The following is a 27,676-nucleotide window of genomic DNA, read 5'->3' as shown; positions in this document are numbered from 1 at the left end:
GTTCAATACCTCAAAAGTTTTTTCACCTCAGGCAGCGATCGATGGGCTCATTTGCTGAAGGATTGTATACTTTCGAAACAAAGGAGGTTTCAACGCTTGCACCCCAGGGTCGAATAAATGAAGAATTGTTCAAAATAAAATCCTACGAAAGACTGTATACTATCAGGTATGGTCCCTTTACCCTGGGCAACATCAAATGGGAGATCCGCCTAATACCCAGAGGAGAAAATTTGCTCTATTATCTCTGTTTGTTAGATGATGCAGTGGTAGTCAAGAAGTTTGGCTACATATCCTTGGTGCAGGATCACAGTACCAATGGTGATTGGAAGATCGTCGATTGGATAAATTTGAACAAAGAGGTGGGTTTCGAAGTAACCCCCTTAGCTGAGGGATTGGGCCTCCCCATGGTATGGTTAACATACTTTAGCAAATCAGAACAAGAGAAATATTCTAAAGATGATTGCTTCTTGAATAAATTCGTAATATGGGTCATTGCTGATGATTCCAGGAAGGCGCCAGCAAATGCTGTGCACCTTCGACAGCCTCATCAGCCCGAGTTCATATCACCAAATCTTTCAGTGCCTTCGACAGCTTCATCAACCCTCCTGGTAACTGGTGATTTTGCAGATATTATTTTTCTTGTGAAAGAAGACACATTTGCTGCCCATAGGTGTGTGCTTGCGGCTCGTTCATCTGTTTTCCGAGCAGAACTTCTCACCCTAGAAAAGGATATTAATATGAGCATGAATAGTTTATGTGTATCTGTACGGAACATTGATCGACTCACATTTAAACACTTGCTCCATTTCATTTATACTGATACCTTGCCGCCTGACTTCGAGGAGGTTACCCCACCAGAGAGATACCACCGCATGTTTGTCGCAGCGCTTCGTTTTAAAATTGAAGGGCTCAAGTTAATATGCGAGAAAAAGCTTACCAAGGTGGTTGCCGACGCCATGATAACCGCAATAGATCTTTCGGAGTATCATGAGTTCGGTCTGCTCGAAATTGTTCAGCATGATTGAAATAATTGCTTCAACTGTTCTGGGTACAAAAGAAGTCGACCACCTATGTCTATGTTAGCAGTAGTTGCAAATAATAAAAGGGATTAAAGGATTTAAGAAAAAGAGAATGAATATTGTATTAATCCTGTGTATCAATTACAATTACAATGAAGTTCATTTACAGACTATATTATGGTTTTTTTTTTTGTTTTCCATAGGTTTTGTTGTGATCTGTGTTTTTGTTAAGTTGTTCATGTTGTTTAATTGCTTGTATCATATTGGCATTTTCCTTTTTTCTCATTTTAATTATATATATATCTCTTTGGAAATCTAATATGATCTTTATTTCTTCTCAAAGAAAGGAATGGAGGTGGTGATCTTGCAAGTTCAATTCAGAATCCTATTAGTTGGTGGAGCTGTGTACATTGGTCAATTTGAAAGGAACATTAATTATGATTTTTTTTTTTAATTGCTTGAATTTTTCATGCACTAATTGGTTGTGTAACAGAACGGAGAAAAGATTCCATTATAATTATATAATTCTCATGCATTTATGTGCCAAAGTACAGAGCTATAATTGTATTCTTGCTTGGAAGAAAATTACCAAAATCTACTATATATATTCATGACCCACTACCATTAATATACGCTGTTCGTGGAGAATTTTCTATACCTTACAACTTCCATACAGGACCGGAACTTAAATGAACCAGAAAAGAATTGAAACTAACTAATGGTGTATTTTAGTATTTATCAATAATTCAATTTGAACCCTGCTATAGCAGATATGAATCAAAGCTTGAACACACACAGGGGAGTTTGAAAAATCAAAGGGGTTTATATATTGTCGCTCCAAATTTACAAATATAAAATTAGGAATCGTTCAGGCCCAACTATTTTCGATTTATGTGTTACAGATCTCGGCCCAAATACAAGCAGGCCCAAGGCCTCAAATCCAAATTTGGCAGCAACTAGATTTTCAATAGTACGGTCCGTACGGAATTGATGTGCAAAAGAAAAGAAAATATATATAAATTTATTCAAACATCTGTATGCATGTTTTGACTTTATTGAATAGTAGATAACATGTTGCAATAAATAAACATAATCTGGAAGGAATATTCTCAAATCATTGTCACTGTATCTCATGTCTTAGCTGCGTGCCGAGAACACAGAGAAATATTCTTTTCCCTGTTAATTACCCCTTAAATTGAAGCCCTCTTTCATTTCTGTTCCCTATCAATCATCCTCCAAATTCTTAATTTGTGCAATACCTCAAAAGATTTTTTTTTTTCACCTCATCCAACAATGGGTTCATTTGCTGAGGGAGTGTTTACAGTTGAAACAAAGGAGGTTTCACGGCTTGCACCGCAGGGCCGAATAAACGAAGAATTGTTGAAAATAAAATCCTTTGAAAGAATGTATAATACCAAGTATGGTCCCTTTACCATAGGCGATATCGAATGGGAGATCCGCCTATACCCGGTTGGAGAATTCGTGTGGTATTATATATCTCTGTTTGTTAGATGATACAGTGGCAGTCAAGAAATATGGCTATATGTCCTTGGTGCAGGATTACAGTAGCGATGGTGAGTTTGTCGGAGTAGTGCGGTCTGTTCAAAGTAGTTCAACATGATCACAACATGAATCAAGAAATAAATGCTTGTTCCACCGATGAGTTTGTCGGAGTGGAACTCAAGTAATTAATACAAGTGATCGGTTTATCCTGGTTAATGGACTCGTTGCTTTTGTTAGGTGCCACTGGATTGGATTGGGTTGGGTTGATATGAGACAGCTGGTTAATGGACCCGTTGCTTTTGTTAGGGAGAGAGAGAATGGAAAAAGAGGCCCAGTCCAGTTGGAAAACATGTGATGTACGTGATAGCTAGAGCTCTTTGAGAGTTAATTAATTATGTACCGGCCGGTAAGATAAATGTTGAGTTTGAAGTTGTGCCGTTGGATGAGAATGAGGGTTGGAACTCAAAGTTTGTGTTACTTTAGAGAATGGGACTAAAATTTTCTTCAAAATTAACGCAGAACTTAATTTTGAGTTACTTTATTTAGTTTTATATTTTAATTAAAGAAGAAACACCACACCATGGCCATTAGTGCAAATATTGGTGCAATTAATTGACAATCATACTGATCTGACGATTAATGTTTTTGATCAATAAAAAAAATTACTATTACTTCACATTTGTTATAAATAATTAACTTGTGTATATTAATTGTTGCATTGCATGCGTTGGTTACTTTCAATCTGATCAGGGACGTACAGTATTGAACAATTAATTAATTAATATTTATGTGACATAATTAAAAAATCCAGGATTGAATATTGAGTACTAAACTAAACTAATTGGGTTTAATTACCAGTGGCCGTCTACTAGATATTTATCCAATTACTTACTGTATACAATTTATTTTAGACTTTAGATAAATAATCGGGTTGTCTTCATATACACATGCTTTATATATAATGTACTTTTGAACAGCCGGTTAGATAAGTTTAATAACATTGAATATTCAAGATGAATTCGATATATATATAGCTTATGAACTTCAATTATACTCTCACCTTTCACTCAAGCTCAATTCAACTCCATAACTGGTTAACTTCTGCAATCCCAATTCATATACAAATATTACCATATATATATAGCCTCACTAAATCATAAATTCAAAGCCAAACGTACTATGTATGTTATAGCTACAAATTAAATCACTTGACTTGACCATTAAATTAAATATTATTGTCTTCTCGATCTGCTCTGCAGCTGCAAGTAAGAATCGCAATTGCAGTTACTGGAAGGTGACTTACTTAAACCCACCCGGGTTTCCTTCATAACTTAAATTTGAAAAACTGACCATCATTCGCCACTATTTATTCCCTCCCTCTCATAAGTCATAAGCTTGCTTATTGAAGCGGGTGTGGACCTGTTAACCCATTATGACTCAAATCTAAAACATGAAGCAATTTCAGATTTCCAAATTCAGGCCATATGTTAAGCCCGTTATTCTTTAAGTAGAGAGAAGGGGCCATATCAAATCAACTGTGCAAAAAAAAATAAAAAATAAACATATTTTAAACACTGACAGTTTTGGAGGGCGTATGAACTATTTAAGAAAGATATGTTTTTCAAACACTTACTGTAGATGAATTCGAGAAACCCATAAGGCGGCACGGCCCCTTATATATGTAGAAGAATCTACTGAGGATTGACATCTCATCTCATTCGAGAGAAAATTTGAAATGCAAAACCAAAATCAAGCATTGAAACTACAATTTGTGTCCTGTGATATTTTTAAATAACTTTTTGTTATTAATCCCATAAAAGTTCTGAAGCCCGCATAATCTCATCTGAAAATATGCTTAAACATTCCTATACGGTTTTTAATATGAAATGGACTCAAACAACCTGTTGCTCGTTGTGATATGTATATTTTACCGTCTCATAATTAAACTTTGTGTCTTTTAATAAACAGTTTACAACATTAATTCTAAAGAAGTTTAGAATTAAAAATTATCCAAAAATAAATTCATAGATTTTACAAAAAATATAGAAAAATTATTGTTTTGTTCAAAATTGAAAAATAATTTAAAAAAGTTATGGTCCTCTTTTTAAGTAAAAAGGTCTGGTAGTATCTTTGCTTGATACACTACTACAGAATAAGTGATTATACACGGACATAAACAAGCGAGCTATACGGATTTCTTGCCACGTGGGCTGCCACGGTGTAGAAATCCTTGTATATATACACACGGATATTTACCATGTACAATTACTGATAGCTACACGGATTATTACATAAACAACCGTTTACAAATCCTTGACATTGGCGCTCTCCATAACCGAGCTTCACGGATTATTACATAAAAAGTCGTGTACAATTAGATTTCTACACGGTTATTTAGCTAAATGTCCGTGTAGCTCTCTTATTTTTTTTAATATTTTTTAATGTTGAAACACCTTTCTACACAGATATTTAGCTAAATATCCGTGTAGCTCTCTTATTTTTTTTTTTATTAATTTTTTTAATGTTTAAAAACATTTTTACACGGATATTTAGTAAATGTCCGTTTAGCTCTGTTATAATTTTTATTAATATTTTTTTACGCATACTTCATACACGGACTTTAGTTAAATATATGTGTAGAATTATTTTTTTTCCAATTTTTTCTTTTTCTTGTGCCGAGATGAGAATTCGGCACCAAGAAAATCAATTTTTTTTTTAAAGAAATCTTGTGCCGAGATGAGAATTCAGCCCCAAAGGAAATCAATTTTTTTTTTTAATGTTTGTGCCGAGATGAGAATTCGGCACCAAAAGATATATATATCTAACCAAAAATAAATATATCTCGGCACAAGGAATTCGGCACAAGAAAATAAATATATCTCGGCACAAGGAATTCGGCACCAAATATATTTATTTCTTTCTCCTACGACAAGCAAATTGTTGACTAACAGATCGACCGTTTCAACGTTCCTCTTGTTGCATTTTATCTCACAAAAGCATGTTGGAATGATGCATCTCTCAGTATCCGCTTTTGACTCAACTATTTGGACTTCTCCTTTGCAACTCGAAGTCCTCATCTTCTCCCGACTAATACTATTTTGAATTCTTACCCTCACTCTATAGGTAGCTATAGTAAATAGTCATTCCACTCCTGCCGCTCTTAGAAGTTGTTCGCTATTCCTATTCAAAAGTATCACCGACGGGAAGGTATGGACACTCAAAGCCAGCGGGCAAGACCAACTTCGCTATCTCTTTCTCCGAAGCAAGAAAATCCACACCGCAGATGAAGTTGAAGCTACTTTGACTTTGGTTCGGCAATAAGCCAAAAAAAACTGAAGAACTATTACAAATTATATATTTATTTTTAACTAAAAAACACTATGTGCCAATATGAGAATTCGGCACAAAAAAAAGAGAAGTATATATATACATGACTAATCTTACCGAGATAACCTTAGCAAGATAGAGAGAGAGAGGAGAGGTACAAATTAACTTTAAAGATCTCAGATCTAGTCTCCTTGTGTGCAGAAATCAAACCAACAGAGAGACAGAGAGTATTAATTGATCAAAACGGCGCAAAACGGCGCTGAAAGGAGAAGGTCTTTTATATAACCAAAACCCTAAAGTAACTTTTCTATACGGCTCTTTATTAAACGTCCGTGTAGCTCTCTCAAGGCTTTCTACACTGTTATTTAAACCAAATAAAACCGTGTACAATTTCTACCTTTATACACGGCTCTTTATTAAACGTCCGTGTAGCTCTTATAAGCTTTCTACACTGTTATTTAAATAAATATCCGTGTACAATTCTTACCTTTCTGCACGATTCTTTAATTAAATATCCGTGTAGCTCTCTCAAGGCTTTCTACACTGTTATTTAAACAATAAGCCGTGTATATTTCCTAATAAACGTCCGTGTAGATCTCTCATGGCTTTCTACACTGATTCTTTAATAAATATCCGTATAGAGATCCCACAGATATTTCGGGCTTCCAAAAAATTACAATTTCTATACGGTTTTTATATAAAATTGTCAAATTCGTGTACAATGTGCAGTGTACAATGACCATTTTTGTAGTAGTGATATCAGCCCATTGTTCAACTAACGGACCTCTTTTGTGCTTTAGATAATGTTAAGCTGAATCATTATCTTCAGTCTTCATAACAATGTTAAGCTCAACTAACGGGTCTCTTTTGAACCAATTTCGAACCGAGCTGGTTTGATTCGAGATAGGGTTTCGAACAGAAGAGTTCGAGTTTGATTCGGTATACGATTCGAACTAGTTCAATTTGGTTTGTTAATAATTCGAATTGAGACGAATCATAGAAGAATCGGAAGATTTAGAGGTTTTAGAACGATTCAGACCAATTTCGAATCGAGCCAGACCAATTTCGAACTGATCCAGACCAATTTCAAACATCAATAAAATTAAAATAATTAATAAATACTAATAGTTATATTATATTGACATGCGAGGTTAGACATTTTTTTTTTGGTTTCAGTAATTGAAAAATATTATAAATACTTAAAAATTAATATTTCTTGACATGATTTTTTAGCTGTTGATTATGTGGCTCCTAATTAAGTGTACCGGTAACAGATGGGCTCATGCATGCATGCCTTGGTCCACCAAGCTTAATTTATACACTTTTCTGCTCCCGTGTCAAGCATCCATGAAGCTAAGATACAGGTAACTTTAGTTAAAGGTAAAATAATACCAAATTGTGAATAAGAAGAACAAATTAAAAGAGAGTTTTGTGTACTCTGTGTTACTAACTTCTAGATCTTGATTAAAATATTATTTAAACTAGTCAGATCTTGTTATGTTTTCATAGTCCAAATTATAGTCAATCCAAACCATTCAACATGGTGGATATATTAAAATGCGCTTGCATATTAAATTTTACATTTTTTTTGAATTTTTTTATTATTTATTAAGTATTTTGACAAAATTGTTTTCAGACTTTTGAATTTTTGTACCTATTTTAATAAATAGTAAAAAAAATTCAAAAAAAAATGTAAAATGTGATCTGCAAACACATTTAAATATATCCATCATATTAAAAGATTTGAACTTTGAAAATGTAGAGTGTAATCTGGTGTCACCCAAAAAGAATGTAAGTGGATCCCTCCTCGTATATATATACTTGATTGTTGCAAATAACTTCTTAGTTGTACATAAAGCAGTTCTGATGAAATATGACAATATTGGTCTTTCCATTTCTTTGTAGGTCCCCATTTGCAAATCGTACTCTGACCCGTTATCACTCTTGGCATGGATATGCTTAATGTCAGCCCTACAAGCAGCCGCCGCAACATTTTACATGTATCCTGGTGATTTGAGCATTTGGTGTTTCACTTCTCTGAGTGACCTCTTTGCTTGCATATATGCAGTACCTAACTTGACTCCTTTGCCTTCTTTAAAGATCTCTTAGCTATTTAAGAGGAACATATATTGATACCGTTGATTAATCCATGATTTACAGGGTTTCTTTGGATCTGCTGTGACCTTCTATCTGCAATCGTGGTGCATATCGGTTAGAGGGCCTTTGTATTCTGCCATGTTTAGCCCGCTCTCGACTATAATTACTACAGTTCTTTCTTCTATTATTCTTCATGAAGAGCTCCACATTGGAAGGTAATTGTGTTCAAAATCATTCACAAAATTCATAGTCAGATAGTTTTAACATTATAAATCCTCATCTTATAATCCTCATCGAGGAGCTTGAATAAAACCATAAATATAAGTAAATCAATGACAAATTAATAAATAATAAAGGAACAAAAAAATGAATTGGAACGGAAAAGGTTTACTATTACTAGTGTAGATTCTAATAACTGTATTTCTTTTTTATTCTAAAAGTTGACAGAAATTATTTTTTCTAATTTGTTCTACAGCTTTGTTGGTGCTACTGCTATTATTGGAGGATTGTATGTAGTGTTATGGGGTAAAGCTGAGGATTTGAAGAGAATGGAAGAACAGAGAAATTTAAGTTTTAAAAATATTTCCATCTCAATAGACACTGAATCTCAAAATTGTGAAACTGATATCCAACAAGCCCTTCTGACAAACAAGTCAGAGTTGGAAAAATAGAGTAATGTTTCAATTTTTTGTTAGCTATATATGATCTTTTTTATCAAAGACTATGTCATTTAATAACAAAATTTAATTTCTGCTATTTTATCTTTCAATTGGGAACATTTGAAATTCACAGTAAACTAAGACTAACAAACTTAGTCAAAGTTTAACATCTCTAATATGACTCCCAACAGTAAGTAACTAATCTCTAATATGACTCTATACAAAATTAAACACCAAAATCATTCAAATCTAAATAAATATTTTCTGTACTATATACTCTAGCTTGAAATAATCGTTCTAAATTATACTGAAATGACAAGACAGCACAATAGGTCTGCTTGGCACAATTTATTCGTGTATGAATTAAAAAGACCTGTCTACCTGCTCAAACACCAGCTCAAACCAGTCTAGCATTTTTATTCAGACAAGGTTATGAAGCAAGGACCAATAATAACGACCAACATGGAGACCATTTGATCGCTTAAGGCTCCTACGTACTAGTGGAAAATGTACGTTTAATATCGGCACATCAGTCGGGCATAGCAAAAAAGCGATACTGATATATATCTGGAACGGACAAATTTAAAGACCAACCTTGAAAGTAGCTATCAAGATTGGATGTTATTAAAGAACCATTTTTGATAGGCCATTTTTGATAGGCCAGAACATATAAAGAACCATTTTCTAATTAAATTGTTATGTATTTGTAACTTTGATTTTTTCATCAATAATTTTTTTAATATGCACAAAAAAATATATTTTTACATATTTTTTTTAGAAAATTCATGCCTTCCAGTTCTCAAAATAAATAAAATAAGAAACAAAAAATATATAAATTTGTGCAGACGTCTAATGAGAAGAAGAAAATAAATATATCGTTATTTTGAAAATGTGACAAATTAATTTTACAAATATAATATATCATTAATTTTGAAAAATATAATATGTTGTTAATTTTGGAAATGTTACAAGTTAATTTTAGAAATAATATATATATTTATAATTCTAGGAAATATAATATATATATATATATATATATATATATGAGGTGGGCTACGGTGAGTTGCGAAGTAAAACGCGTTTCTACTTCACGCCGTATTTTTATTGTGAAAGTCCAAACGACCGATCCGAACCGTTAGATGTTTAATCCATATTGAAATGTGCTTGGAGACCAAATTTTACATTTTATGGAATTTTTTTACTATTTATTAAGCATTTTTGAAAATTGCTGTTTTGCTGTGAACAGTAAAAAACAGTAAAATTTTCTGGATCATCAGATCAGCGACTTTCAAAATTGCTTAATAAATAGTAAACAAATTCCAAAAAATGTAAAATTTGGTCTCCAAGCACATTTCAATATGGAGAACAAGATGAACGGTTCGGATCGACGTTTTGAACTTAAAAATCGCAAAATATGATCGTGAAGTAAAATAGTCGCTTTACTTCGCAACTCACTGTAGCCCATCTCTATATATATATATAATTTTTTTTTGTATTTTGGTTCTTGGCCCATTTTATGTAATTATTTATGTAATATGACAAAGTTAATTTTGGAAAGAAGTTACTATTTTTCACCCTCTCATATTATGTTATAGTTTTTTTTATAAAAATTTCCAAAAAAATAAATAATTGAAAAAAGGTTTCCATTTTTAACATTGGAGTTGAAAATGTAGTAGATAAAGAAGACTACGATCATTTTGACGAACTACCCCCATTTTCTATTGGCATACAATCTGACCAACGTTCAAGTGATGATACTAACGAAACAATTTACATGAGATCTGATCACGCAGAAGGAATATGGGTTGATCAATGATCGTGCTTGATGAAGCTTGATAGGTACATTTAATAATAATTTTTATTATAAAATTCAAATATATTTTTAATTTATGAATTTACAATGATTATTTGTTATTGTGTTTTTCAATGCAGACCGAAGAATATAAGCCGCAAAGTATTGTACGTTCAATAAGTGTTAATTCATTTTTCATGTGTTAGACAAGAAAATTTAAAATATAATTTTAAACTCTAATATGTAAATTCAAAAGTGATTTATACTTCTCATTTTATATTTCTTGTAATTTACATTTATCATAATTAAGAAAAATTCAAATTTTCTCCATTTAATACACTTTCATTTTCATATATTTTTTCAATAGTTTCATCTTTAAATAAAAATCAAGTGTATTGCGAACAAAATATTACTTCTTTTTTTCTTAAAATATTACTTTTTGTATAATGGATTGAAACACATGCATAATCGTGTATAGTGACAAACAAATAATTCGGCTATGGTTTGGCGGGGTAAAAAATTTTGTGATTCAGGAATAATTCAGGTATAATTCGGGAATGATTTGGTACCACAAGGAAGCAAAAAAAAAAAACCCAAATAAAACCCCCAAAAAAATATTTCGCATTTTATCGTGTTTCGTATTTTTATTCGCCAATAAAACATATTATACGTTTTTTTAAGTTCTATTGAAAATTTGGTTCAAAAATATAAAAAATAAATAAATACAAATAATTTGTCAATATATCGAACCATATTAATATAACTATGTGATTGTATAAAATTTATTTGTTATATAAATGAACCAAATATGCAAATCCGGTTCTATATATGGTCCCTTCGTTTCATATGAATTATTTTATGGTTGATACAGATTTATTGTGAACAAAAAATAAATGCCATTGGTGTAATAGCTGAACACTTTAAATACTTCATTCGCTTCACAATGTTTCACAAAATTCTCTTTTCATTTCCCTCTCTCTCCACGCTCTCCACGCAAAAACTGAAAACGAGAGGGTTTTTCAAAATTGATTTCTTTGCCGCTCCACCGCTCAGCAACTTCGGTGTCTCTCTGCGATCAGCGCAAATCGATCCGCCTCCTCACTCTTTGGTACTTAGCAACTTCGCCCCAGCACTCTCCTTCCGCCGCTCAGCGTAAGGCTGCCCCCGTCTCTCTCTTGGTGAGTACCGATTATTTTGTGTTTTCATTCAATAACTGTCTATGTCTGAAGGTTTTAATTTAGATGAAATTCTTGTGTCATTCATTGATTATATGAAAGGTGATTCTTGTTTATTTAGTGTTTGGTAATTCATATTTAGTTGTGTCCTTAAGGTGTTCGATAAAATTCCACAAAGAATAGTTCTGTTATTTTCATGGGGACCTGACACAAATTCCTTCCAGTATATACTTGATTGAGTGCTGGTCAGTATTTAGGCTTGCCGTTATTATTTTTATGGGTTAATTTTCTATGTATCATTCAACTCTAGTTGATTTTTCTTATTTTGTATAATTGGGCACTTATCTCTGTTGATCAAATGTGAAGGTACAAGTGGATTTGGTGATATTCCTCTCCCCGTCCAGAATGATGAAATGCACTATCTTAAGGATGCATTAAACAGTTTTACTCAATGGTCCAAGATTGGAGCTATTTTGGACAAGGTAAAATATGTACAATTCTTACTATCTACTTTTATTTTATATTTCTCATTTTTAAAATATGTACATTTATTAAAGCAGATAGGTACGAATGATCAAGGCAAAACTAAGGCTATCAAAGTAGGCAGAGGAAAAAGAATCAGCAATGATGAGAGGCCAACCTCACATGATCGACCTCTTGTCGAGGAAGATAAATGTACCTTTCTGTCATCCAACTTGAAAACACTTCACACTTGTTTGATGAAGTTACCTGAAGATCGGAGGTCCTTTGTTGTTGAAGTTCCGCAAGGAGAATTATACCATGACGGTGGGCCAATTCTAGTTAATTACAATGACATCAATCTTTTTCTAACATGTGGATGGCTCGATATCTCGATTCTGACTGTTTTCACAATGTAAGTTTGTTAAGTTGTTGTCAAGCATTTTTCTCTATTTTAATTAATTATCTAATCATTTGCAGGCACTTAAGCAAGTTGTGTTCAACAATGGAACAAAACTTTTGTGCTTTTCTGGATCCCGGACGCATTAATGAGGTCTCTCTTGATATGGCGCCCAAACAAGCAATAGATTAGATGTGTGGTGCCCTCCTTCAATCCCAAGCCCAAGGGAAGCCATTTGTCCTCGCACCACTCTTTCAAGAGTCAGTTGATTAGACTTATATATATTACTTCAACTTTTTTATATTTAATTAATCTTATTTGTTGATTATATATTAAAATTATTTAAAACTACAGTAAACACTGGATCTTCTTCTTCTTTTGTCCTTGTAAAAATAGTGTGTTTATGATGGATCCAAACCAGCCAACAGATAAAACATATTATAAGATCATGAAGTATTACAAGCAGTAAGCAATCATTCCTCGCAAGGCATCAAAAAACATTTCCAAATAATGTATGTTAGTTCTATTATACATTATTTTATCTAAGGGCATGCAGTGGCCTTGCTGTTGCACAATATCCCTCTTTAGTTCATACTTAGGTTTTCCAAGAAAATTATGGGATTTTTCTAAATTACTTGAGTTCATTTAACATTTTATAATTTTGCATGCAGTTTCTCTAACCAGGTGTTGTGCCTCTTCCGATGGATCAGCTCCATGAAATAAGAGGCATGTGGGCTAGAGTACTTCATGGATGAGCACTTCAAGTGATTAGTTGTAAATAGTTAATTCTAGTTATAGTTCTAAATACTTTGTAATTCTTACTGTTTAACTGTGTCTAGTTTAGGTATGTGGGTTATATAATGTAGGGCAGTGTTGATGGAAGTGCAATTATGATGTGATCTTGATAATTGTCTAACTCTAAATAGTATTATGTAGTGATATTTTGTTCAAATGGTGTGATTTTTGGTATTTGCATTTGTTACTAAATATTGATATTGTTAGTCATGAAAAATGGATATTAATATTAAAACTAAATTTGGGCTAAAAGAACAACCACTATTAAGGGTGTGGCTAAAAGGGTGAAATGAGTTAGAAATGAATTAGTCGTGGGTGAAGGGTGTGGCTAAAAGGGTGTAAGGGTATAGCTAAAATGGTGAAAAAAGTTAGCTGTGGGTGAAGGGTGTGGCTAAAATGGTGAAATGAAACGCTAATCAGGTTGGAGAAAGGGTGTTGCTAAAAGGTGAAATGAGTTAACTGTGAATAAATGGTGTGGCTAAAAAGGTGAAATGAAACGCTAATTCGTGGGTAATCAGATTGGAGCGCTAATCTTGTCACGGTTCGGCAACCGTGGTTGTAAACCTTCACTTTTACAAACGCCCACATTACTCACGGTAGAGAATCCGTGAGTAATTTTAATTTTTGACCGTGGTTAATTTGTTATTCTGTACTAGTGATTGTCGCCTTAGCAACAACAAGGATGCTCATGACGAATCATACAACAAAAGATGCAGGCAAACATACACTAAGGAAGAAAGAGCCACCATGCATCCTCAAAGAAACATCGAGGGGCGTGAAACAATTAACACAGGAAGTGGTGTCGCGGAACAAATAGACGACCATGGCGAATTATCGATAATAAGAAAACGGCACTTGCATAAGGACATTACAATTGAGGGACCCATTGTTAAAATTCTTACTTTCAAGTATATATTCTAGTATTTCTGTTAATTCATTTTTTTTTTTTAAATATAAGGCTCAACTGATTTGAGCCACAGTTATTTGTTTTAAAAATTTTGTTACACACCTTGTTCGTTGTTTTCAAGTTTTCATTTTTACGCATCACAACTTACCTGGCCTGTCAGTCTTTTCATGAAAATAACCACTTGCAGACTGGGAATTTTTTTCTGTAAGAAAAAATAAAATTAAAATAAGTATCTGAAAATTGAAACGGAAAAAAAATACAAAAAAGGAAGTTATGAGTAAATTATACAAATACTTAAATTATACGAATCTTTCAGGTCCAATAATTTCAATTGATGGGTTACAGATTTTAGGCCCAAAAACAAGCCTCAAATCCAAATTTAGCAGCAGCTAGATTTTTACTAGTACGGAACTACGGATTTTTGATGTGCAAACGAAATATAAAATGTATATAAATTTATAAAAACATATGTATGTTTTGACTTTATTGAATAGTAGATAATATGTTGCAATAAATAAACATAATCTGGAAGGAATATTCTCATATCTTACCAGTACGGAACTACGGATAAAAAAAATTATGTGCAAACGAAATATAAAATATATATAAATTTATAAAAACATTTGTATGTTTTGACTTTATTGAATAGTATATAACATGTTGTAATAAATAAACATAATCTGGAAGGAATATTCTCATAACTTTGTCACTAAAATCTCATCTCTCAGCTCCGTGCTGAGCACATAATTACACACTCTTTTGAAGCCCTCTTTAATTTTTGTTCCCTATCAATCATCATCCAAATTCTTAATTTGTGCAATACCTCAAAAACTTTTTTCACCTCAACCAAGATGATAAGCAGTGTAGGGATTTTGGGAAAAGATTACTATCTGGTTTAGATATTACAAGGTAGCATGTAAGTTAAGATGGTTTCATGCTTAAATGAAACGGGCTGTTAAGCCTTTTATAAAAAAAAATAAAAAATCAGAATCTTATTATAATTAGTTGGTGGAGATGGTACATTACTGAATTTCAAAGGAAAATCAATAATGTTTTATTTTTGAATTGCTGAATTGTTGAAGCAATTGCTACTGCGCTGCTAATTGGCCGTCCAACGGAATGGCAAAAGGATTTCATTGTAATAATATGATTCTCATGCATTTCTGTGCCAAACTACAGCCTACAGAGCTAAGATTGTATACTTGCCAGGAAGAAAATCACCAAGACCTACTAATCATGACCCACTAACATCAATTTATGATGTTAGATTTTTTACTATATAATTTCAACCTATCAACAAATTATTTGGCCAAGATATGTTTAAAGATACTCAAAATATAGATGTTGTAGATTCCTTTACAATTTTCCAGAAATTTTTTGTTTAGCTAAATCCAAGTCAGTTTGAGAAAGATATGACCAAAATACTAACCTTTGATAAATCTGTTCAGGTTGTGTGATTTGTTCTTTTTTTTAAATTCATCAAACTTCTTTACTTGTAACTATAATCAGAATATGAACTTAGTGAGCTAAACAAGGCACGAATGAGCACAAAAGAGTAAGTATAAAGGAACAAATATCTTTGTCACTAATCATCTCTTGCTGAGCATGAAAGGAAGGTAATTGTGCAATATTATTTCATTTATGTTCCCTATCAAAGGCTTCCTCAATAATCATCATCCAAATTCTTGATTTGTGTAATACTCAAAAGCTTTTTTCACCTCAGGCAGCAATCGATGGGCTCATTTGCTGAAGGAGTGTATACTTTCAAAACAAAGGAGGTTTCAACGTTTGCACCCCAGGGTCGAATAAATGAAGAATTGGACGAAATAAAATCCTACGAAAGAATGTATACTATCAAGTACGGTCCCTTTACCCTGGGTGACATCGAATGGGAGATCCGCCTATTACCGTACGGAGAATATTTCTTCTATTATCTCTGTTTGTTAGATGATGAAGTGGTAGTCAAGAAGTTTGGCTACATATCCTTGGTGCAGGATCACAGTAGCAATGGTGATTGGAAGATCGACATGAAAGAAGAGAAGGGTTTCGAAGTAGACCCCGTTGCCAAGGCGTTGGGTCTCTCCATGGTACTGTTAACAATCTTTAGCAAATCAGATCAAGAGAAATATTCTAAAGATGATTGCTTCTTGAATAAATTCGTATTATGGGTCATTGCCGATGATTCCAGGAAGGCGCCGGCAAATACTATGCGCCTTGGACAGCCTCATCAACCCGAGTTCATATCACCAAATCTTTCTGTGCCTTCGACAGCCTCATCAACCCTCCTGGTAACTGGTGATTTTGCAGATATTATTTTTCTTGTGAAAAAAAACACATTTGCTGCCCATAGGTGTGTGCTTGCGGCTCGTTCATCTGTTTTCCGATCAGAACTTCTCGCCCTACAAAAGGATATTAATATGAGCATGAATAGTTTATGTGTATCCGTACGGCACATTGATGGACTCACATTTAAACACTTGCTCCATTTCATTTATACCGATACCTTGCCACCTGACTTCGAGGAGGTTACCCCACCAGAGAGATACCACTGCATGTTTGTCGCAGCGCATCGTTTTAAAATTGAAGGGCTCAAGTTAATATGCGAGAAGAAGCTTACCAAGGTGGTTGCCGATGCCATGATAACCGCAATAGATCTCTCGGAGTATCATGAGTGCGGTCTGCTCAAAATTGTTCAGCATGATTGAAATAATTGCTTCAACTGTTCTGGGTACAAAAGAAGTCGACCACCTATGTCTATGTTAGCAGTAGTTGCAAGTAATAAAAGGGATTAAAGGATTTAAGAAATAGAGAATGAATATTGTATTAATCTTAAGTGTATCAATTACAATTATAATGAAGTTCATTTACAGACTATATTATAGTTTATTTCTAAACATCTCCAATTAATCATCTCCTAGCTACTATTCTTGTATTCCTAATTATTTCCCACATTATATACCCACTTATATCTCTAACAGGGATCGGAGTTTATCCAGTTTTTTGTTTTTCAAAGGTTTTGTTGTGATCTGTGTTTTTGTTAAGTTGTTAATGTTGTTTAATTGCTTGTATCATATTGGCACTTTCCTTTTTTCTCATTTTAATTATATATATATATATATATATATATATATATAGGAGTTGGCTACGGTGCTACGCGTAGCATAGATGCTTCCATGCAACGGCTCAATATTTGAGGTTTCAAAATCCTAACGGTCGATCCGAACTATTCAACATAATCTCCATATGAATATGTACTTGCAAACCAAATTTTACAATTTTTATAATTTTTTTATTATTTTTTAGATAGGTAGAAAATCACTTGATCTGAATGGTACATAATTTTCAGATTTGCTAAAGTATGTTAACTGTACCATATTAGATTGGAAATATGAATATGTATGGATTTGCTAAAGAAAGGAATGATTGCTTCTTCCAAAGAATATTTCCAAAGAAATCACTTGCTAAAGAGAAATATTATAATATATATATATATATAATCTTTGGAAATCTAATATGATCTTTATTTTTCTCAAAGAAAGGAATGGAGGTGGTTATCTTGCAAGTTCAATTCAGAATCCTATTAGTTGGTGGAGCTGTGTACATTGGTCAATTTGAAAGGAACATCAATTATGATTTTTTGTTTTTAATTGCTTGAATTTTTCTTTCGCTAATTGGTTGTGTAACAGAACGGCCGGAGAAAGGATTCCATTATAATTATGTAATTCTCATGCATTTATGTGCCAAAGTACAGAGCTATAATTGTATTCTTGCTTGGAAGAAAATCACCAAGATCTACTATATATATGCTGTTCGTAGAGAATTTTCTATACCTTGCAACTTCCATACAGGACTGGAACTTAAATGAATCAGAAAAGAATTGTAACTAATGTTGTATTTTAGTATTTATCAATAATTCAATTTGAACTCTGCTATAGCAGATATGAATCAAAACTTGAGCACACATAGGGGAGCTTGAAAAATTAAAGGGGTTTATTGTGGCTCCAAATTTACAAATATAAAATTAGGAATCGTTCAGGCCCAACTACTTTTAATTTATGTGTTACGGATCTAGGCCCAAATACAAGCAGGCCTAAGGCCTCAAATCCAAATTTAGCAGCAACTAGATTTTCACTGGTACGGTCTGTACGGAATTGATGTGGAAAGGAAATTAAAATATATAAATTTATTTAAACAGCTGTATGTTTTGACTTTATTGAATAGTAGATAACATGTTGCAATAAATAAACATAATCTGGAAGGAATATTCTCAAATCATTATCACTATATCTCATGTCTTAGCTGTATGTTTTGACTTTATTGAATAGTCTTTTCCCTATTAATTACCCCCTAAATTGAAGCCCTCTTTCATTTCTGTTCCCTATCAATCATCCTCCAAATTCTTAATTTGTGCAATACCTCAAAAGCTTTTTTTTTTTCACCTTATCCAACAATGGGTTCATTTGCTGAAGGAGTGTTTACAGTTGAAACAAAGGAGGTTTCATGGCTTGCACCGCAGGGCCCAATATTTTGATGCTAATATTTATTGAAATAATACTTAATATTTGGGATAGATGTTAATTTGCAAGGGATGAGGTATTGACAATTGCGCAATGTATTTGCTAATTTGAACCAAGATGAATTGTTCAGGTCCAATTATTTCAATTGATTGGTTACAGATTCCAGGCCCAAATATTAGCAGGCCTAAGTCCAACAATCCAAATTTTGCAACATAGATAGATACAGCAAACGACAGCCTATTGTGGGCTCCATGAGATGATGATCACTTGATCAGTACATCAATTGCAGATTTTTTTTTTTAAAAAACATTAAATAAAAAACAATATTTTACCAAACCAACTTGATTCCTTCGGTTTTTTACAGAAAGCATAAGAACCGCAATGCCATTTTGGTCCGAATTTTTTTTTTCAAGATCGGAATACCATTTTGATCCCAGGTGTTTTCACAAGTTTTACCATTATTTTTTTTATCGAAATCTACGAAATGGCTCAGACCAAAATGACATTTTGGTTCTTATATTGTGGCTTCAAATTTACAAATATAAAATTAGGAATCGTTGAGGCCCAACTATTTTAATTTATATGTTACTGATCTAGGCCCAAATACAAGCAGGCCTAAGGCCTCAAATGGGAGATCCGCCTATTACCGTTCGGAGAATATTTGTGCTATTATCTCTGTTTGTTAGATGATGCAGTGGTAGTCAAGAAGTTTGGCTACATATCCTTGGTGCAGGATCACAGTAGAAATGGTGATTGGAAGATCCACCTGAACGAAGAGAAGGGTTTCAAAGTAGACCCCTTTGCCAAGGCGTTGGGTCTCTCCATGGTACAGTTAACAATCTTTAGCAAATCAGATCAAGAGAAATATTCTAAAGATGATTGCTTCTTGAATAAATTCGTATTATGGGTCATTGCCGATGATTCCAGGAAGGCGCCGGCAAATGCTGTGTGCCTTGGACAGCCTCATCAACCCGAGTTCATATCACCAAATCTTTATGTGCCTTCGACAGCCTCATCAACCCTCCTGGTAACTGGTGATTTTGCAGATATTATTTTTCTTGTGAAAAAAGACACATTTGCTGCCCATAGGTGTGTGCTTGCGGCTCGTTCGTCTGTTTTCCGATCAGAACTTCTCGCCCTACAAAAGGATATTAATATGAGCATGAAGAGTTTATGTGTATCCGTACGGCACATTGATGGACTCACATTTAAACACTTGCTCCATTTCATTTATACCGATACCTTGCCGCCTGACTTCGAGGAGGTTACCCCACCAGAGAGATACCACCGCATGTTTGTCGCAGCGCATTGTTTTAAAATTGAAGGGCTCAAGTTAATATGCGAGAAGAAGCTTACCAAGGTGGTTGCCGACTCCATGATAACTGCAATAGATCTCTCGGAGTATCAAGAGTGCGGTCTGCTCAAAATTGTTCAGTAGTTGCAAGTAATAAAAGGGATTGAAGGATTTAAGAAATAGAGAATGAATATTGTATTAATCTTGTGTATCAATTACAATTACAATGAAGTTCATTTACAGACTATACTATGGTTTATTTCTAAACATCTCCTACCTACCACTCTTGTATTCCTAATTATTTCCCACATTATATACCCACTGATATCTCTAACAGGGATAGGAGTTTATCCAGCTTTTTGTTTTTCTAAGGTTTTGTTGTGATCTGTGTTTTTGTTAAGTTGTTCATGTTGTTTAATTGCTTGTATCATATTGGCATTTTCCTTTTTTCTTATTTTAATTATATAAATATATATATATATATTCTTTGGAAATCTAATATGATCTTTATTTCTTCTCAAAGAAAGGAATGGAGGTGGTGATCTTGCAAGTTTAATTCAGAATCCTATTAGTTGGTGGAGTTGTGTAAATTGGTCAATTTGAAACAGGAGCATCAATTTTTTTTTTTTTTTAATTTCTTGAATTTTTCATGCGCTAATTGGTTGTGTAACAGAACAGAGAAAGGATTCCATTATAATCATATAATTCTCATGCATTTATGTGCCAAAGTACAGAGTTATAATTGTATTCTTGCTTGGAAGAAAATCACCAAAATCTACTATATATATTCATGACCCGCTTCATAGAGAAATTTTTATACCTTGCAACTTCCATACAGGACTGGAACTTAAATGAACCAGAAAAGAATTGAGGCTAATTAATGGGGTATTTTAGTATTTATCAATAATTCAATTTGAACTCTGCTATAGCAGATATGAATCAAAGCTTGAGCACACATAGGGGAGCTTCAAAAATGAAAGGGGTTTATTGAGGCTCCAAATTTACAAATATAAAATTAGGAATCGTTCAGGCCCAACTATTTTTAATTTATGTGTTACGTATCTAGGCCCAAATACAAGCAGGCCTAAGGCCTCAAATCCTAATTTGGCAGCAACTAGATTTTCATTAGTAAGGTCCGTACGGAATTGATGTGCAAAAGAAAAGAAATTTTTTATAAATTTATTCAAACATCTGTATGTTTGACTTTATTGAATAGTAGATAACATGTTGCAATTAATAAACATAATTTGGAAGGAATATTCTCAAATCATTGTAACGATATCTCATGTCTTAGCTGCGTGCTGAGCACACAGAGAAATAGTCTTTTCCCTGTTAATTACCCCCTAAATTGAATCGCTCTTTCATTTCTGTTCGCTATCAATCATCCTCCAAATTCTTAATTTGTGCAATACCTCAATGGCTTTTTTTTTTCACCTCATCCAACAATGGGTTCATTTGCTGAAGGAATGTTTACAGTTGAAACAAAGGAGGTTTCACGGCTTGCACTGCAGGGCCGAATAAACGAAGAATTATTGAAAAAAAAAAATCCTTCAAAAGAATGTATAATACCAAGTATGGTCCCTTTACCATAGGCGATATCGAATGGGAGATCCGCCTATACCCAGTTGGAAAATTCTTGTGGTATTGTCTCTGTTTGTTAGATGATACAGTGGTAGTCAAGAAATATGGCTACATGTCCTCGGTGCAGGATTACAGTAGCGAAGCCGAATGGAAGATAGACACTTTTATAAAAATAAATGAAGAGATGGATTTCAAAGCAACCCCTCTTGGCGAGGGATTGGGTCTCCCCATGGTGCTGTTAACGTACTTTACCAAAGAAGATCAAGAGAAGTATTCTAATGATGATTGCTTCGTGCATAAATTCTTTTTATGGGTCAATTTTGATGGGTCCAAGAAAGCACGGGCAAAATCTATGCGCCTGCGACCATAGTGCAAAAAATCGGCCGATTCAACTCGGAATCGGATGGGACCGGGCCGATTTTTGCCCAATTCTTGGATTTGTGCGATTTTTTTCAAAAAAATCGGATGAACAGTGACGGAATCGGCCGATTTTCCGATTTTCCGGCAGAGTTACACCGATTCAAGCCGATTTAAAGTAAATTGAGCCGATTTAAAGAAAAAATATTTTCAATCTCACTAACCTGTGCCGATTCAAGGCGGAGGAGAAAGAGGAAATAGGGTCTATGCGATTCTCGGGTCTGTGCAGCAAAAGTATATTGTTTTAGTACTTTAATCGGGTCAATTTTGAATTTTTGCAATGTCGGTCGAAGAATTTGGGGGTGTGGCGAAAGGATTTGGGGGAGTCGCAGATGCAGGAAGAAGAAGAAAGAGTATAAAATATTGAATAGACTAGGTGTATGTGTGACGTACTACTTTGTTTTGGAAATATTAATGGTTTATTGTGGACCATGTACAAGCAGATTGTTAAATAGAAAACAACTATTCTGAACGCATATTCAGCGCTAACATATATAGTATGCTAACATAGTATTTGTTTTATTAATACCAAAATTAATGAAAATATTTAATGCCGCATTTAATGTTGATTATGCTATCTAAGGAAACATTTTATGTAATGGTACAAATTTGGACAAACTCCTTTAATTTTGTAAAGATCACAATTAAGGATAGGGAAGTTTTGTTACTGTTATCCGTTTATACAAAATTAACCAAAATCATTTTATATATTGATAATATTTACTATTTTTGTATTACAATATAAAATACTTCAACAAATTTACATATTATTTAAATTATAAGAACAGATTGAATTACTGTGTATAATCATACTATATGAAATTAATTATCTGCAAAAATATTATTAATTAATTTTATTATAAATGCTAATATATTTTATTGTATTATATTATAATAGTGTATTATTTTAGTGAAATTTTGTTTTCACATTATTTTATGACAAATTATTATTTTTATTAATTTTCTGATTTTTTTTTAGTACAAAATAAGCTTCTGTCAAAAATATCCGAGTTTCCGATCCGATTCAGCTGATTCCAACCGATTTTTCCGATTCCAATTCTATGGTCAAGTAACCGATTCCGATTTCGATTCCGATTTTCAGAACCATGCCTGCGACGGCCACAACAACCCCAGGTAATATCAACAAAACCTTCTGAGCCTTCAGCACTTGAGCAGCCGGATGAAGAAGAAATGCTAATATCACCTCCTTTAGACCTAATTAGTACACTCCTAGAAACCGGGGATTTTGCAGATATTATTTTTGTTGTAAAAAAGCACACATTCGCTGCCCATAGGTGCGTGCTTGCGGCTCGTTTCTCTGTGTTCCGATCAGAACTTCTCGCTCTACAAGACAATATCAATACGAGCATGAAGAGTTTATGTGTATCCATACAGCATATGGATGGACTCACATTTAAGCACTTGCTCCATTTCATTTATACAGATTGGATTGGGTTGGGTTGATATAGGGTATTAATGGTCGGGCGGGTACGGGTACCCCGGATATACCCGGGACGGGTACGGGTACGTCTCGGGTACGGGTAGGACGGGTACAAGGATATTCGGGTACGGGTATGGTCGGGTATATTTTTGAAAAACCATACCCTACCCGTCCTATACCCGTACCCGTGTACCCTTGACGGATAGGGCGGGTACTGGTACGGGTATTTTTTTTTTTTTTTTTTTTGCAGTTTTTTTTCTGGTTTTTTTGTTTTTGTTTTTTTGTTGGTTTTTTTCTGGTTTTTTTCTGGTTTTTTCTGGTTTTTTTCTGATTTTTTTGGGGGGAAAAAAATACAAATTTTGAATTTTGAAATGGCATGACCAGTGGTCGGGTATACGGGTACGGGTAGTCGGGTACGGGTTTAGTCGGGTACGGATATAGTCGGGTAGGGTATGGTCGGATATTGATCAAAAAAACCGGGTCCGGTCCGGTTTTTGTCCTTATCCGCGTACCCGAGTACCCGACCCATACCCAGGCTCGGGCACGGGCGGGTAGGGTAGGGTATACCCGTTAAGGGTATTGTTAATACTCTAGGTTGATATGAGACAGCTGGTTAATGGACCCCCCCACCCCTTGCTTTTGTTAGGGAGAGAGAGAATGGAAAAAGAGGCCCAGCCCAGTTGGAAAATAAATGTGACGTACGTGATAGCTAGAGTTCTTTGAGAGTTAATTAATTGTGTACCGGTAAGAGTAAGATAAGAGAAATGTTGAGTTTGAAGTCATGCTGTCGGATGAGATGAGGGTTGGAATCGGTGCGAGTAAAGCTAACGAACGGATCCGATCCCAACTGAAAGTTTTAGTTACTTTAGAGTATGGGACTAAAATTTTCTTCAAAATTCACGCGGAACTGAATTTTGAGTTACTTTATTTAGTTTTATATTTTAATTAATTAATGAAATTTTGCTCTCTGTCTCTCTCTTCTCACAGTGCAAATATTGGTGCAATTAATTGACAATCATACTGATCAGGTGATTAATGTTTTTTATCAATAAAAAAAATTACTATTACTTCACATTTTTTATAAATAATTAACTTGTGTATATTAATTGTTGCATTGCATGCGTTGGGTACTTTCAATCTGATCAGGTACGTATAGTATTGAATTAATTAATTAATATTTATGCGACATATATAATTAAAAAACCAGGATTGAACATTGAGGACTAAACTAAACTAATTGGGTTTAATTACCAGTGGCCGTCTACTATATATTTATCCAATTACTTACTGTATCCAAATTATTTTAGACTTCAGATAAATAAACGGGTTGGCTTCATATACACGTGCATTATATATAATGTACTTTTGAACAGCCGGCTAGATAAGTTTAATAACATTGAATATTCAAGATGAATTCCATATATATATAGCTTATGAACTTCAATTATACTGCATGTCTGTGTTTTACACAACATCAATACTCGTGTCATGATCAATTATCATTTGTTGATCTGAATTAATTTAAAATGTTAAGCATCTTGATTAACTCGAACTTAACGAATTTACAGGGGCAGGGTTTCTGACATGTCTCTCAGTTTTAAAGGTTTTGGATTGGTTTTCATTGCAGCTTTAGCAGGGTAAGTATGAACTGACTTGCAATTCAATATTAAGCTGACTATTTATTATATTGATTTATATTTAAATTTTTACTTTTCCAATGTCTTATATAAATACTCAACAGTGCCACAATGAATCAGTCATTGTATTATCAGGTGGTACATTAATTTGGGTTCTCCATCAATGGCAGCAGCTATATATGGCCAACCTAATTCCAGCAATTACTTTTGTAATGGCTGCTTCTGTTGGGTATGTTTTATACTCTAAAAATTTTTAACTTATTTTATATGTGAAATTAAGAGACAATGAAATTATTTGAATTCGTCATTTCGCATTTTACAGATTAGAGACAGTGCAATTAAGAAGTTTAAGAAGTTGGGCTAAGATACTTGGCACCATGATTTGTGTAGGAGGAGCAATGACAATGGCCTTCTTTAAAGGACCAAATCTTCTAAACATGTCTTTCCAAAATTTAATGGTGGATCTTCACATGAATATCGACAAATGGGTTATCGGTGGCCTCTGTCTCATGGGATCAAGAAGTTTCTGGTCTTTATGGCTTATATTACAGGTACATTTTGTTAAAGGTTACAACAATATTGATTTGTGAATATAAAGAATAAATTAAAAGAAAGTTTTGTGTACTCCTATTACTAAATTCCAGATCTTGTTTAAAAGATTTTTTAAACTAGCCAGATCTTGTTATATTTCACATGCATATATACTAGATATATATTGTTGCAAATAATTTCTTTACTCGTAAGATTGGTTCCAATGAAATATGATAATTTTGTTCTTTCCCTTTCTTTGTAGGTTCCCATTTATAAATTGTACTCCGACCCGTTATCGCTCTCGGCATGGACATGCATAATGTCAGCCCAACAAGAAGCCGCCGCAACATTTTACATGCATCCTGGTGATTTGAGCATTTGGTGCTTCACTTCTCTGAGTGACCTCTTTGCTTGCATATATGCTGTACCTAACTAACCCTTTTGCTTTCTTTTCAGATCTATTAGTTATTTAAGGGGGACATATATAGATATAATTAAGGGAAAATTGGTTATTTGCCACTCCAAAATCTTCAAATTATAAAAATGTCATCCCAAAATTTGAAATTGTAAAAATGCCACTCCAAATAATTAATGACTAAAATACCCCCTTCTCCTCCTCTTCTTTCTCCTGCCTCCTCTTCTTCTCCTGTTCCGACCTTCTCTTCCTCACGTGAAAACCTAAAGAGAGAGAGAGAGAGAGAGAGCGGCGGCGGCACCATCTCCCAGACCAGACGTGACTGACCAGCGCAACCATCTCCCCGATCTCTTCTCCAGTGATAGCGGCAGAGGTGATTGACCAGTGACAAACTCCTCTCTCAGCCACCTTGTTACTGGTTTAAGCTCTCTCCTAATTAATTTAAATACCAACTTTTCTTCAAATCTTATACGGACTATGTTGTCGCTACTTAGTTTCATAATTTGAATGACCAACTTTACAAACATTTCTCTTCTATCAAAGTTTTCAACAATCTGAGTTGCTCTTGAACTGCCAAGTGCTATTATTTAGGCAAAAATCATTATACAAAATTGAAAGTACAAAGGAATACAAAGGAGTACAAAAAATTATGTGCACGGAGAAATTGAATTGAGTAAGCAATTAGTATGGTTTGCCTTCTAAACTCAAATTTCTCGTGTTATTTTCAATCTGCAGAATTTTAGAAAAAATCAAGGCTTATGGTGGAGCCAATGGCACTTGCAGCCAACTAACAGAGTCAAGCCATAATCGGAATTTGGACATAGTTTGAGTTCAGTTGAAAACTTGGAGTACTACTATCAAGAGAAAATAATAAAATTGAGTTTTATTGGAATTATTACTAGTTTTTAGGAATTATGAATACTCAAAGTAGCCAGATGATGTTTTCGACTGGATATTTATTAACATTCCAGTTGGAAACCTATTTGCTTGTTTTGACAATCTTTTTTCTTATTTTGACATTTTTCTTCTTTTCTCCATTTTCAGGATTTCTTTGGATCTGCTGTGACCTTCTATCCGCAATCGTGGTGCATATTGGTCAGAGGGCCTCTGTATTGTGCTATGTTTAACCCGCTCTCGACTATAATTACAACGGTTCTTTCTTCTATTATTCTTCATGAAGAGCTCCACATTGGAAGGTAATTGTGTTCAAAATCATTCACAAAATTCATAGTCAGGATAGTTTTACCATTATAAATCCTCAGTGAGAAACTTGATTGCCACCATAAATAAACAGTAAATCAATGAAAAATCTATAAATAATGAGAAAAAAAAAGGACTTGGAATGACAAAGGTTGACTCGCAGGCGACCAACACTTATACCGGTTATTACAATATATTACCAATATATATCTACTATTAGTATTATAACTTCTTATTACATTTTTTTGCTTCTAAGAGTTGACACAAATTGTTTCTGCTAATTTCTTCTCCAGCTTTGTTGGTGCTACTGCCATTATTGGAGGACTGTATGTAGTGTTATGGGGTAAAGCAGAGGATTTGAGGAGAATGAAAGAACAGAGAATTATAGATTATAAAAAGAGAATTATAGATTATAAAAAGATTTCCACCTCAATAGAAACTGAATCTCAAAATTGTGAAACTGATATTGAACAACCCCTTCTGACAAACAAGTCAGAATTGGAAAAATAG

At 33.8% G+C, this 27,676-nt stretch overlaps 3 protein-coding genes and 1 pseudogene across 4 annotated transcripts; all 4 read left to right on the top strand.

Moving 5' to 3' along the window:
• The first annotated feature begins 41 nt into the window (after positions 1–41).
• LOC144545660 (BTB/POZ and MATH domain-containing protein 2-like) lies at positions 42–1,025 on the top strand. The gene has a single exon (XM_078294216.1). The coding sequence runs from the start codon at positions 42–44 to the stop codon at positions 1,023–1,025; it is 984 nt and encodes a 327-aa protein (XP_078150342.1).
• A 1,287-nt stretch (positions 1,026–2,312) lies between these two features.
• On the top strand, positions 2,313–27,676 carry LOC144545659 (WAT1-related protein At4g30420-like). The gene is made up of 5 exons (XM_078294215.1): positions 2,313–2,506; positions 2,760–2,823; positions 7,755–7,916; positions 8,010–8,161; positions 27,460–27,676. The coding sequence occupies exons 1-5, from the start codon at positions 2,313–2,315 to the stop codon at positions 27,674–27,676; spliced, it is 789 nt and encodes a 262-aa protein (XP_078150341.1).
• On the top strand, positions 11,424–13,278 carry LOC144545983 (uncharacterized). The gene is made up of 5 exons (XM_078294533.1): positions 11,424–11,575; positions 11,939–12,054; positions 12,133–12,446; positions 12,512–12,691; positions 13,103–13,278. The coding sequence occupies exons 2-4, from the start codon at positions 11,986–11,988 to the stop codon at positions 12,621–12,623; spliced, it is 495 nt and encodes a 164-aa protein (XP_078150659.1). The 5' UTR covers positions 11,424–11,575; positions 11,939–11,985; the 3' UTR covers positions 12,624–12,691; positions 13,103–13,278.
• On the top strand, positions 24,892–26,036 carry LOC144545582 (WAT1-related protein At4g30420-like; annotated as a pseudogene). The gene is made up of 4 exons (XR_013508557.1): positions 24,892–25,020; positions 25,125–25,249; positions 25,343–25,571; positions 25,814–26,036. The product of XR_013508557.1 is annotated as a WAT1-related protein At4g30420-like (transcript).

This window comes from Carex rostrata, chromosome 28 (genome assembly GCF_964058835.1).
Source record: "Carex rostrata chromosome 28, lpCarRost1.2, whole genome shotgun sequence".
In the NCBI taxonomy this organism is placed as follows: domain Eukaryota; kingdom Viridiplantae; phylum Streptophyta; class Magnoliopsida; order Poales; family Cyperaceae; genus Carex; species Carex rostrata.
Note: the sequence above shows the minus strand (reverse complement) of the source record. Positions and strands in the feature narration are given on the sequence as shown.